A 14,636-nucleotide genomic window follows, 5' to 3' on the forward strand; every position below is an offset into this window, starting at 1 on the left:
TCAGACAGCAAAGAGAAAAAGAACAAAGGACAATAGTCCCACTTCACGGAACACAGTAACACAAACATCCTGTCTCCGTCATTTCCTACACTGTGGAGTCAAAGCATACACAGTCATGTGATAGACAACAATCCCATGACTGCTATCATGGAGCAGGAATTCTAACAGCCAGAGGGGAGTCCACCTGTGTCCCCTACAGTGCTCTGATGGCATCACCAAACAGAAAGGGGGTCGCAGGTAACACTCAATAAATCCTAGAAGTTCTAAAATCTTAAAAGCAGCTCCCCCCAATTAAGTAAATCAATAAAAATACTTAACTAACTGAGGTTCTGCCCCCCCCAACATAAAGCCTTTCTCCTCCCAACATAAATCCTAGCTATGCCCATGGATAAGGTGTTTCTTAATTTCAGGCTCTTTAGCATCTAATAGAATAGTATGATCATAGAGTTGGAAGAGACCCCATGAGTCATCTAGGTGAGCCCCCTGCAATGCCAAATCTCTAAAGCATCCATGATAGATGCCCATCCAACAATTTGTATCATGTAGCCATTAAACAAGTTCAGTCCACATTGGGGTCCTTTTTGATGAGCAGGTTTCCTCCCATATGTTTGTGCTTTCTAAGTTTTTGCGTTCCTCATGTTTTAAAATAATAAATATTGAATTGTTTTATCCCTATGTTAAGGTTGACTAATGAATTGTGTTGTGCAATTTTCTGTTCTTATGGTTTTTTTAAAAAAACACTCTAAGCTGCCAAAAAAAGAGATAAGTTTCCTGTAGAACAGTGGTTCCCAAACCTCTTTTCCTATGGACAACTTGAAAATTACTGAGGGACTTGGCAGAGCATTTGATTATTTTCCTGCCCGTTGTCCTAGATGCTGCATGATTTTTAATGTATTTTATTATATCTTTCATTTATTATATGTTATACTTGATTCCACGCCATTGTAATTGTAACACAATAAAGTGCAATGTAAGACACAAAAGAGGCAATAGAAATACAATTAAAAATCAACATGAATATTTAATGCATCTTCAACCACAAATCCGTAGACACCTGGGGACCACCGGAAAGAAGCTCATGGACCACAAGTGGAATGCTCTGCTGTAGAGTGAGGCCAAATTTAAATGCTCTTTAAATGTCATTCTGGAGAAAGTAACTTCAAATGTCACATTTTAAAGAGGGTTTTTGCTATGGAAGGCACTTTTAAGATTTAAATTCCTTTTTAGTTAAAATTTTAATTCCATGAGAGTGTTTAATGGCTAACTAGAGTCCACTGGAGCTTACACCAGATGATGAGGTGGACTCTACTACCAGAGATTTATACCACAATAAATCTGTAACCGACACTGCAAGACTCTTGTGTATGTGTTTGTGTTTGCTGTAAAAAGTAGATTAACGCAGCTACCCCTCTAGAATATCCTACAAAAAGATTGCTAAAGATACAGATTATCATAGGCATAAATATACAACTGTTTATATGGAGTCTTGCACTGACAAGATAATGAAAAATACCAGGTGTTGTTAAGAAGGATTAGCATTTGCTAGAAATGTATAACTATGTGTTGAATATTTACCTCATTACTTTTAAAAGAACACCAGTGAATCTTTCATGCTTTAAACCTCTGTTTCTCCCTCGGAAATTATCTTTCCTCCTAGCAATGTCTTCAGAAGAATTAAAATTAACCTTAGAGGTGAGGTAATTAGCATTTTGTTTTGATTGAAACTGAAGTTTGTAAAATGCTTGAAATGGTAACATTAGTATATAATTTGTTGTTATGTCTGAAGTGGCGAAGCCATAATGTAGAAAGGTAAATTTAAGTAAATAGATTTAGCCTGAGTTTGTTAGAAACAAAAAATAAAATAAAATGTAATTTCAGTAATATTTTAAAGCAATATTTTAAAACAAGTATCAATCGTACAGTTTTACTAAAGAAAGTAATAGGGACTCACTTGCCCAGGCGTATAACCGATACCTTGCAATTTAATCAGCTAAATTAAAAAGGTCCAAATAAAATATTTCTAAGGTGATAAAACTGATATTTCTCAACCTAGTGATGAAATCACTGCTTTAAATATTACTGGGTGTTCTCTTTGTTTCTTTAAGTACTTTTAAATATATTGCCATTTCCCAAAGACAAAAAAATGTAATACAAAATCCATATGCATTCCCTGGTGTAATTTGCAACAAAGTTGTATGTAAGAGTAAAAATACAGTGGTACCTTGGTTTACGAACTTAATCTGTTCCGCAATTCCGTTCTTAAACCAAAGCGTTCTTAAACCAAGGTGTGCTTTCCCATAGCAGCGGGGGACTCAATTTACAAATGGAACACACTCGACAGGAAGCGGAACATGTTCTGCTTCCAAGGCAAAGTTCACAAACCAAAACACCTACTTCCAGGTTTGCAGCGTTCTTAATCCAAGTTGTTCATAAACTGTTCTTAAACCAAGGTGCCACTGTATATAATTAGAACAGATGACATCCAATTGTGTCACCCCTCTTGTAGAATGGAGTTCCTCTTCTGCAATTGGAAATCTGCTGCAGCAGGGAGGAGAGGAAGGGGAAGTCCCATCACCTTCATTTATTTGACATTGGGTACCCCCCCCCAAATGTAATCACATTTTTCTGTTATTTCAGAATTATATCTTTATAATAATATTTCAGAATTAGGAATATTTCTTTTATATATCTGAAGCATCATAAGTATTTTTGATAAATGGGTATGCACAGTTCTTACATACACTGTAAAGTCGTTTCATGAATACGAATATCAATTTAGTACAATATTGTGAAGGTACATCTCAGGTAAGTTTCACTGTAATCAACAATAACATATTGGAATATACATTTGATTTATAATACTAATAAAAAAGAGTATACATTTAATATTTGTCTTTTCCCTGTTTTTTATTTTCATTTCATTTTTGTTAAGTGAATCATGACAAGTATAACGTTCAGTCAAAAGTTGGTTTATATACACTGCATAATACTTAAAACCAGTTTGCTAAGGGTGCAGCTTTAGAATTTAGAGTACTACCTAACCACAATTACTTCTCAGTGTAGCCTTATTCTTTTTATTATTTATGCCACAAATACTAACTTTCACTTGCAAGCTTCACTGTTTGTGGCCTGAGGCTGTTTACAAAGTGCATAAAATAAAACTTGACTCACTGGCTTAATATAGCAAACCTACTAGTTGATGCTATTTAAAGTTGTTTGCCTTTTCAGGTTGTTTTGCCTTTTTGTCCTCAGTTTGAAAATTCATGAATAGGCTGGAGAATTTGTTGCAGGCCAAAAACATAGAACAACATATAGAAAAAGAACGTGACAAAATGTTGTGTATTAAAACTAGTGAAGAAACTACATCTGAATCCATTTATTTCCCTGCCATAAAATAGCAGAAAACTGGTATTACAGCACAAATGTCAGTCCCTAGCCTTAAGTCTGGAGTCTTGATTCAGCTTAGCATATGTTTTGAATATACTATTCACAAGTTAGGTAAAGGTAAAGGTACCCCTGCCCGTACGGGCCAGTCGTGTCCGACTCTGGGGTTGCGCGTCCATCTCGCTTAAGAGGCCGGGGGCCAGCGCTGTCCGAAGACACTTCCGGGTCACGTGGCCAGTGTGACAAGCTGCATCTGGCGAGCCAGCACAGCACACGGAAACGCCGTTTACCTTCCCGCTAGTAAGCGGTCCCTATTTATCTACTTGGACCCGGGGGTGCTTTCGAACTGCTAGGTTGGCAGGCGCTGGGACCGAGCAACGGGAGCGCACCCTGCCGCAGGGATTCGAACCGCCGACCTGACGATCGGCAAGTCCTAGGCGCTGAGGTTTTACCCACAGCGCCACCCGCGTCCCATTCACAAGTTAAACATGGGTATTGTTGAAAACATCAACTGAAAATGGAATGCCTGAGAAATACTTTCAGAACACATACTGATTGCGTATGTATAAGTTTAAATGTGAGCTTTGTATTGTTCGCAGGATTTAAACAGGCAAACGTTGTGATTCTTCACAAATCTCTTGCGGATGACTTTGAAAAATTTTGCCAAGCAAATGATGGTCCACTTCCACTGCTGTATAGAAGTAAACCAGGGGAATGGAAATGCCCGTCTCTGAGCAGTGATGCTGATATTAGGTATGCATAGATAAAAGTTCTGCCAGGTGGCATAAGATGATTGTGGTTTTTCTTTTCCTTGCATAATCAGGATTTTAGTGCTGTCTCTTAATTTTTTCTGCTGTTTCTAATGTCCAAATCATTCTGTACCATGCTGGTAAATTTAGGTTGTCCACTGTCTTATCATAATTAGCGAATGCAAAATTAAGTCATGGAAAACAAAGATAATTCTCGAGTAAATTCAGTATTGTTGTTCCTTATGTGCATCTGACCAAAGCCTTCGTATCAGAGTGCATTCCCTCCAAAGTTTGAAATATGTGCCTTGCATCCTGTATCCCCACCAGCACGCAGACCTGGGCATGGAGGACATGCAAGCCAGTTGCTGCGGCATCCTATAGCACCAATGCACTTTTTATCACAGCCTCTTTAATATTATCAGAAACTGTTTTCACAGGGTTGCTAAGGCCACAATTTGTCCTCATATTTGTTTTCAATTACATATGCCAGATCTTTTTTTCAATTTACATATGCCAGAAATTTATTACATTTGCATCTAGGAAAGACTCACAAAAACACCCACACACAAAACCAGTCTTATAATTACTCCAGAAAGACTGCTCTGGGGTGTGTTTGTGTGCGTGTGTGCATGAGATATAGAAGGCTATTACACTATAATGCTATGGTTAAAACCTCATAAAATATGAATCCCATGGTGTTACAGTGCTACGGCTCTATTTCATTTTAAAAAAACAAAACAAAGAAAAGTGGTTTAGTGATAATTGAGACATTTATTTTTTAAAAAATAAATAGGAGTAATGAAATGGTATCCACCACAAGCGTTATAGTGAACATGTGCCTCCACCCACAGCAGCTGTCTAATGCCCATTGGTGTGGACAAAACATAGTGGAATGTACACACAGAAGAAGGGCACATTGAGTTCAGTGGGCCGTGCTCCAAGTAAGTAAAAGAGTGCAGCCTGAATCCAGTTACCCAGTTCAAATAATCACTTTCAGAAGGCTCTTGGGCAGGGGTCAGCAAACTTTTTCAGCAGGGGGCCAGTCCACTGTCCCACAGACCTTGTGGGGGGGCAGACTATATTTTGGGCGGGGAAATGAACGAATTCCTACCCCCCACAAATAACCCAGAGATGCATTTTAAATAAAAGCACACATTCTACTCATGTAAAAACACCAGGCAGGCCCCACAAATAACCCAGAGATGCATTTTAAATAAAAGGAGACATTCTACTCATATAAAAACACGCTGGTTCCGAGACCGTCCGCTGGCCAGATTTAGAAGGCAATTGGGCCAGATCTGACCCCTGGGCCTTAGTTTGCCTACCCATGCTATTGGGGATAATATTTGTTTATTTTTGCAGAACTGACTGTCTGCAGTACAAGAAATATGAGAATGGAGCATGTACAGGCACTCTGACAAGTCTGAAGGAATTTTCTGAGCAGCTTAAAGACATGGTGACCTTCTACCTGGGCTGTAGTTTCACATTTGAAAAGGCACTCCAGGAAGTTGGCGTTCCTGTAAGAAATGTCGAACAGAAATGTAATGTTAGCATGTACAAGGTAAGCAGAGATTATTTGGTGGCTTCTTATTTAGTGGTTTACATCAGCAAAACAAAACCTGCTGCAACAGCATCCCCCCCCCAAAAAAATATGAACCCAGTTTACTATCCAGACAAAGAAGTGAGTCATTTCAGTATTTCTTTTTTATCTCTATGTTCTCAGCATTATGACATCCTACAAATTCTGCAAGCTTATAAGGACATACTGGACTGTGAGGGTGGCTGGTTAAAAAGATTTTGCAAACATATAGACATGCATATCCAGGGAATCCCCCATATATGGGGAGGGGGGACATTAAGAAGCTCATTTTTTGCTGGTCCTGTTTTGCTTCCAACATAGCTTTTCATGGAAATATCCTCAAATAGTTCTTGAAATGTGTATTTTTGAAACCTTACCAGACTGCTGTGCCTTGCTGGGATACAGAACATTTTCACTGTGACCTAGTAGCAACCATGAGACCTGTTCCTAAAGACAAATTGGAAGTAGTTGTGCGAACTACCTATTTGATGAAAAAGGCGCATGGAGCACCAATTCACATTGGTAACCCTGGTCAGTGCATTAAGAAAAAAAATGTAATTAAAATATCTGTATTTGTGTGTGAAAGAGAGACAGAGACGTATCATAGGCTGCAAATTTGTTTCTCTAGGGAAACGTACTTCCCATCCAGGCTTAGTTTTGGGATGACTTTACACACAAATACAGGAATAGCCTAAGTGAACTTCACATTGACACCTAATGTAAGACTTGGGCCCAATTTACACAATATATTTAAAGCTGTATAATCCACTTTAAACAGTCAAAGCTTCCCCCAAAGAATCACGGGAAGTGTGATTTGTTAAGGGTTCTGAGAGTTGTTAGGAGACCCCATTTTCCTCTCAGAGCTACAGTTTCCAGAGTTGTTTAACAGAATTCCCTGGGAATTCTGGGAATTGTAGCTCTGTAAGGGGAATGGGATCTTCCAACAACATTCAGCCAACCACACCTGTAACTCAGTCAGACCTACTTCTGAGTAGACATGTATAGGATTGCTTTGTTAATTGTTTTATAATAGTAGCACAATGTATTTGGGTTTTCCTTTAGCTTAAAACCATTCCTCCTCCAGCAATATTCATATGATTTTATCGTGTTTGGGATTACAGGTTTGTTAGGAATCCAAGACCTTTCCAATCCAGACTATGGCGATGCAGTACAGGCTCAGCCTGGGGATATTCCAGTCTTTTGGGCCTGTGGGGTTACAGGTGCAGAAGCTGTCAGCAATTGCAGTATGTATAAATAATGAATATTTTAAAGAATTTCTCCTATAGTATAGAAAATTACTACCTTTTCTACCAAATTTAAATAAATCTCAGCCAGAAAAACCTGACAGATTTGTTTCCAGTGTGGGTCCATATACTGTTCTACTAAACTTGGAAACTGCCTTTCAAAAAAAAAAAAGCTATCACCCTCTACCACAACTCCAACCTTGTCAGGATGCTGCCACAGACATAAAAAGAAAAGGCTATTGGCTACTGTCAAATTTTCTGCCAAATATTATGTTATTCATCTCACTGCCTTCTATTTAACATAAGTTGCATAACTTAGATTCATTTCATTGTAAACATCAAAACAATGCTTAAAAAGTCATTTACCAAGTAATGCATTTTTTCATGAATATTCATTCATAATATTCACTTGAATTTTTTCCTTTCCTGACTGCAGACAAACAAGCAAAGTGCTGCAAATTCCGCTTCAATTTCAATTTCCAATGAACATCCGTACTTTCCAAAGACTTCCAAAATTGTTTCTCAGCTCCTGTACAGGGACCATACTTAAATGTGGGGTCTGTCTCCAGACTGGAGGTACAGCCAGACAACTCTGCCTTTCAGGTTAAAATAGGGTACCCCCCAGAGGTGAGCAGTTCAAGCCTCTGCTTGCAATGCTACTGCTGCTCTTGTTTATTTTTATAGGGTTGCCATGTTCCGAAGGGCACGAACCCAGACACCCCTCCCATCAGGACACCCACCACCACCCCTCATCTCTGTCATTTGCCCCCACCTGCCGCTAACCCCTTCCTCCCCCACCTGCTCTCCCCCTCCTTTCCTCCCCTCTTTTAGGGTTGCTTCACACGGAGGCTCCCACTTGCTGGTCCCGGGGGTGACTCTGGGCCGCTGAGCGGACTCTGCTATGGGCTCCGCCTCTCCCTTTCAGGCCTTTGGCCTCCAAGTGGCCACCGGCAAGGTCTTATCTATGATCAGGCCTGGGCAGGGAGGCTCGTCGCTCTGGGCCTCTCTGGTCCTGCCTGGGCCTTCCCCTTTGACATGGTTAAACAGTGGTACCCAACATATTTTTATTGCTGCATGGGTGAGTACAAAGAAGAGAGTTTTAGTGCTTAAAAGAGATCTGTCCTCCCACAAGATTGCCTATTTGTCTTTTTCAGAGTCTCCGCTTGCTTTTACCCATGCTCCTGGTTGCATGTTTATTACTGACCTGAAAGTTGAGGATGCCGCAGCGGGTGATGGTAAAGATGTCCCTGAAGTCTATCGTACTTGTCAGAATCCTTTGCATTACAGCATCACGTCAGCAGCAGCTGTGCGAAAAATCAGGTGTCTGGAAGACATGGTAGGAGTAGACCCAGGTAGATGCATTCTTATTGAAAAACTTTATTGTAAAGATTTGTCTGCAGCACATTTGCCTGCATCAACTCTTGTCAAAGGGAAGATCGAGATTGAGACACTAAAGGGGCGCTCTGTTCCTGATAATATGCATATGCCCATTTCTGTGTCATGAGCCCCATAGAGATATCATGGAGGGTAATGGAAGGGTTGTGAGGAGGAAGCAGGGCTGGGAAAGGACAGGGAGTTAGAACCAGAGGACCCAAGAGAGGGCTTGATTGAGATGAGAGAGATGAAATCAATAAACGTCTAAGCTGGACAGTGGCCACCTCCACTGCCAACCCCTATTGCCACTCCTGTCAGTAAGGAGTCTCCTCCAGGAAAGCTACTGGAGAGTAAGTTGGAGCCAGCACCTCCAGCCTCAAGGATACAGAGACACCAGGCAAAGACATCAGAGCAAAGACGCCTGTCATTTGCCATGCTAAAGCTTGTGCTTGCCCCTCTCTTCAAAAGGAAGCGAAATGGGGCTGGATTGTTGTTGGGTCATGAACGCTTAGCCATGCAATTCACCTGCTGCCTCTTTAACCCTTGCCTTGCCTATGTGTCACTCATTTTTCATGCGTTGAAAAATTTAACAGAAACAAAAGGAAGCCAATGCTAATAACTCCTGCAAAAACTGAAGCATTCAATATATACCTATTCTTGTTCTTGTTCTTATCAGTAATTCATATGCTGCCCATCAGACTGGGTTGCCCCAGCCACTTTGGGCAGCTTCCAACAAATTAAACACATTAAGCACAGGGAAACATCAAACATTGAAAACTTCCTTATACAGAGCTGCCTTCAAACGTCTTCTAAAAGTCAGGTAGTTGTTTATTTCCTTCTGACATCTGATGGGAAGGCATTCCACAGGGCATGGTTAACCTCTGTATTGCATCATGGGCAAGGATAAAGAGCTGCAAAGCAGCACTGGGTTTCTAATTCTGGTGCCTTGGTTCTGTGAGATTGTTGTTGTTTAGTCATTTAGTCATGTCCGACTCTTCGTGACCCCATGGACCAGAGCACGCCAGGCACTCCTGTCTTCCACTGCCCCCCGCAGTTTGGTCAAACCCATGTTCGTAGCTTCGAGAACACTGTCCAGCCATCTCGTCCTATGTCGTTCCCTTCTCCTTGTGCCCTCCATCTTTCCCAACATCAGGGTCTTTTCCAGGGAGTCTTCTCTTCTCGTGAGGTGGCCAAAGTATTGGAGCCTCAGCTTCAGGATCTGTCCTTCCAGTGAGCACTCAGGGCTGATTTCCTTAGGAATGGATAGGTTTGATCTTCTTGCAGTCCACGGGACTCTCAAGAGTCTCCTCCAGCACCATAATTCAAAAGCATCGATTCTTCAGCGATCAGCTTTCTTTATGGTCCAGCTCTCACCTCCATACATCACTACTGGGAAAACCATGGCTTTAACTGTACAGACCTTTGTTGGCAAGGTGATGTCTCTGCTTTTTAAGATGCTGTCTAGGTTTGTCATTGCTTTTCTCCCAAGAAGCAGACGTCTTTTAATTTTGTGACTGTCACCATCTGCAGTGATCATGGAGCCCAAGAAAGTAAAATCTCTCACTGCCTCCGTTTCTTCCCCTTCTATTCTGTGAGATATTGCAGTGGATATTGTGAAAACCTGTTGTGGATCAGCATTGCGCTCAGATTAGTCCTTGCTTGGAATGTGCGGGTCAATTCTGCGATAGTTATCTAAATGTTAATATGTTACTAGCAAGGCTCAGGGATGATTTCACTCGAAAAGTTGTTTCATCTGCCTTTAGGGGACAGAGGTGTGACTCATCTGCTTACTCAAGATGAACTCCTGAAGGCATGTCTGTCCATTTCCCATGCCCAGTCTGTGCTGATTACTACTGGATTCCCTACCCACTTCAAGTATGAGCCACCTGAAGAGAACGATGGGCCTCCAGGGGCTATTGCAATGGCAGCTATGTTGAAGGCCTTGGGGAAGAATGTAGCTATTGTAACTGATCAAAGAGCTCTGAATCTGAATGAAAAGATCATCAAGGAAGCTGTTGAACAAGGTACGGCATGGCCATTGTAAACATAACTTGATTATGTGTTGCTTGCTTTAAAAACAAGAGTTTTCAGTGGAGCTAAGAGGAAGATAAGTAAATATCTTGACTTTTTTTAAAAAAATGACCACATTCTCAACTTCCAGGAAGATATAGGGAAGACCCAGCCTGGACCCAGGTCATATACAGTCATGGGGAAAAGAAAGTGCATCATGTATCGCCATGGCCAAATCAGACATAAGTATTATGTTTATCGTGGGGATGGTACCAGAACTGGCATCCCCATGATTCTCCCTCCTCTGAAAAGTTAGGGCAGCCCTTGGTCCATGTCTTCATAGCACATTCCCCACATGTGGATAAGATGGTGTATATAGTGTTAATTAAATCCCTGACCATTGGCCTAGTTGACTGGATCTGGTGGGAATTGGACAGCAGAAACGCCTGGATTCTTCAACCCTGAGTTGAATGGGTTTTTTGCAATACCAAAATACAGTGGTACCTCGGGTTAAGAACTTTATTTGTTCCGGAGGTCCCTTCTTAACCTGAAACTGTTCTTTACCTGAAGCACCACTTTAGCTAATGGGGCCTCCCGCTGCCACTATGCTGCCAGAGCACGATTTCTGTTCTCATCCTGAAGCAAAGTTCTTAACCCGAGGTAATATTTCTGGGTTTAGTGGAGTCTGTAACCTGAAGCGTATGTAACCCGAGGTACCACTGTAAATCTATGGCTGGGTCTACATTCTATGTCTCTGGTTTTGCCTTCTTGCAGTAACACTCCACCTCCTCTTCCCAAGACCATTTATCTTTGTAAAAGTGATGGAAGGCCATATGAGTAAGGCATGAATGAGCTAGGTCCACGCTTCTCAAACCACTGAGCAGCTGATAAAATGTTATAATTGCAAGGAAATAATGCAATTATTGCATGAGCCTTGCTGTCTTTTTATCCTCCACTGAATATATTATGTTTCTGTTATATTCTAGGGATATTGGAGACACCGGTCCCTATAATTAGCTATCATAGTGATTCTGTGGATTCAGCTTTGCTGTTTTTGTGTGAAGATGGAAATCCAGAAAAGCCTAGGTATGTTCCTTAAAAAAGCAAAGGAGTAAGCAAACTGAGGAAGACACAACTGTTTATCTCATGGCAGTCTTTAAGCCCTTACTAGTAAAGAGTGAAGGGTGAGAATAAAGACCTGATGGGGAAAGTGGAAGAAGCAGGTTGCCAGTGGAATTATAATAGCCAGTTTCAAATAGTCCAGAATAGCATAGGGAGATATATGTGAATGGAGGGATTGCAGGAAGGTAGGGGCAAGAGATAGTGGCATTCGCCTGACATGGGGGCTGTACAAGAACAAAGAAAAGGAGCAGAAGTAAATCTGTTAGATCTGAATCGTGGAACTGCTCCTCATAATATAATTTCTCCCCCATTAACTAGATTTAATCACCTGATAGCAATTGAACGTACTGGGATGGCTGCTGATGGCAATTATTATAATGCAAGAAAAATTAATATTAAGCATTTAGTGGATCCCATTGATGAACTCTTTCTAGCTGCACAAAATATCCCAGGAATTACTACAACAGGTAAGTGTGGTGCCATTTTTGTTCAATAACCTAAAGGATGTACTATTATTATTACATGCTAGTGAAAACCATAAAGGTTGATGTCTGTTATTCCAGTTTGTTTGCTGTGTGAAACTTTGCAGAAGTAGAATGACCGATGGCGGTTCAAGACTGAATTTCAAGATGGATAAAGAGTTGGTCAGGAAATAGCTACTTTGGTCAGGAAATAGCTACTTTGAATTCAAGACCCAATGAGCTTCCTGTTGGACTTTACGGACCTCTGTCTATGATCACTGGGAAATCCTGGGGGAGGGGTGAAGTGATACAAGGCTGGAGATGGGCAAATATCCCAATCTTCAAAAGGAGTGAAAATGATGATCTGGGAGGTTGCAGATCTCTAGCACAGGTTAGAAAGGCAGTAATGTTGTTCTGTAAGATGAAAAGTCCTTTGATGATATTGAATGGTCATTTTATATCAAAAGCTTTTAATAATGGGATAACCTTTGGGAAATGGGTCCAAGCTGCATACTCAAAACGGGTTTAGTAAGCTTGCTCAAATCCTAAAGTGAAATAAAACGATTAATGGGCTTACATTACCTACTTTTAATTTGACAGAGTTGCATTGATTTGTTTTATACGCAAATATATTGATCTGGATTTTTATTTTTTCCCCAAAATGTACCTGATGTACTCTTGGTTGACCATTGCAGCCTCCAATAAATCATGGTCCATGTTGGAATCCATGTTGATTAAGACAGATGTTGACTTTCACTTTGGTCAAATGAAATGTAGGTCTATATTGATTAACTGTTGAATCCTTAATTGGCTATTACTATATTGCCTCCTATTGCTAGAGAAGAAACATTACTTTAACATTACCATTTTAGAAAAAAAGAAGAAATGACATTTTAAATACTCTGTTAACAATTCTAAACGAAGAACTGTTCAGCAGATGAAGTGCATTGAGAAGCGTTGAGATGTCCTTTAGCAGGAAAATGATTAGAGCTGTTAACAAGAAAATGATAAAATTCAATGCCTGCATCCCTCCTCTCTGTGTAACGAACTTGACCACAATTCTAAACAATTAGTTTAGCAGCAAAAGTAGAATCTAGACTACATGCCAGGATGAGATGAACTTTATTACGGTCATAGACCAGGATTAAGAAAAGCATATAGATAAAATAGCAGTTGGGATTTTTGACCGATATTTGTTAGGACAAATGAGGACAAGGAAACAGGAAACATCCGAATAAAATACAAGATTAAATACAGATAATGGGTGGATAAAAAACTAATAATTAAAACAGATAAGAGCTAAAAACCAACAAAGACACGCAGTTAAAACAACTGTAAGAGCATAAGAACTAAAAGACTCGCAGATAAAACAACTATAGGAGGCTGCAGAGTAGAAGCCTCTTAGAGGACACTCACAACGTTAAAAACTGCTGTGCAGATATGGTTAAAACAGACAATTAAAACACTAAATTTAGAAACAATGTACAGCAATAAACTGTCTCAGGGAGTTGACTCAGAATCACCCATGGAACCGTGTTTGGGGCTTTTCATGCCGGACTATTTTGAGTTGGGCGATGATCTGCGCCTACAGATCTGTAGACAGAATCTGGCGACCATCCAGGTCATCTTCTGATCTTTGCCCAACAGCAAAAGGTCAAATTTTTGCTTTTGCGGGAGGTCGGCAAGCCTCACCAGTAGGGGATCCATGATCTTACTATGTGCCTCTTTATAAAAGGGACATCTAAAGAACAAGTGTTCTGGGCTTCCTATCTCTCCCAATGGACAGGTGCAAAGTCTCTGAGCATATGGGACCCTTCTAAAGGCTCCATCCAAGACCGGCGAGGGAAGAGCCGAGCTTCTGGCGAGTGCATCCCTAGATACGAGAAAGAAGAGATATGCTGCCGGTGCGGCTATATATCTCTCGATTTCTCCAATTCTATAGTTGGGCACCTTGCACAGTCCTGCTGTCTCTCGGTGTCTAATATTCTTTGCCTGACCGTAGCTTTTGCCTGGTCCAAACCCAGACTTAGAAGGGCTTGAGGGGCAAAACCCAATTTCCAGAGGGTGTTCAGGACTGCAGTCTGCCAGCCCGACTAGAATTGGTCACAGAGGATCAATGGGGCTATCCCTCGGGGGAGCAGGTTCAATGTCAGCCATTTGTAAATTGATGTTAGGCAGATGCTAGCCTCCACTCTCATCATCCCCGTTTCCAATCTCACCCATGCGCTTGATACACATCTGCGGACTTGGAGGAGAGCTCTAAGAAGTCTGGATTGAACTTTCTCAAGTGGGGAGAAAGCAGAGGAAGGCGGGCCCAAAAAGGAACCATAGAGGAGTTGTGCCAAAGCTTTGGCCTTGTATAATTTTAGAGCTGCGGGGACAAAGAAGCCTCCTTGTGCTCTGAAGAATTTAAGGATACAATTTGCGTTTTTTTCCGCTAAACTCCTGATGGAGTTTATGTGTAGTTTGTTGGTTCCTGAGGCCTGTACCACCATTCCTAGATACTGGTGGTTTGTGACTTGTTCTAATTTATGGCCTTGGAGTTCCCAGCTTCTAAGCTTTAGTTTTTTCCCAGAAGCTAGTATCTTGGTCTTTTGAAAGTTGATTTTGAGACATTCAGAGTCGCAGTATGCTGCGAGCTTTCTTAGTGCTCTTTTGAGTCCAATGGGGGTTCTAGATAGAATTACCGCATCATCGGCATATAGCAGGACCG

At 41.0% G+C, this 14,636-nt stretch overlaps 1 protein-coding gene across 3 annotated transcripts in view; it reads left to right on the top strand.

Moving 5' to 3' along the window:
- DGLUCY (D-glutamate cyclase) overlaps window positions 1-14,636 on the top strand; it is a 34,617-nt gene that overhangs the window by 11,723 nt on the left and 8,258 nt on the right. For 2 of the 3 annotated variants that reach the window (XR_014548304.1, XM_083614769.1), the window contains exons 2-9: window positions 3,984-4,137; window positions 5,496-5,694; window positions 6,093-6,243; window positions 6,834-6,956; window positions 8,111-8,308; window positions 10,094-10,354; window positions 11,327-11,426; window positions 11,781-11,929. Coding sequence is in view for 2 of the 3 variants with exons in the window: in XM_083614769.1 (XP_083470895.1) it covers window positions 3,984-4,137; window positions 5,496-5,694; window positions 6,093-6,243; window positions 6,834-6,956; window positions 8,111-8,308; window positions 10,094-10,354; window positions 11,327-11,426; window positions 11,781-11,929 (1,335 nt within the window). In the remaining variant the exon portion in view is untranslated. Of the gene's footprint in view, window positions 1-3,866; window positions 4,138-5,495; window positions 5,695-6,092; window positions 6,244-6,833; window positions 6,957-8,110; window positions 8,309-10,093; window positions 10,355-11,326; window positions 11,427-11,780; window positions 11,930-14,636 lie in introns of all 3 variants that reach the window. The other variant, XM_083614768.1, reaches the window with a different exon arrangement.

The sequence above is a fragment of the Podarcis filfolensis genome, assembly GCF_964270895.1.
Source record: "Podarcis filfolensis genome assembly, chromosome: 1".
Taxonomy (NCBI): Eukaryota; Metazoa; Chordata; class Lepidosauria; order Squamata; family Lacertidae; genus Podarcis; species Podarcis filfolensis.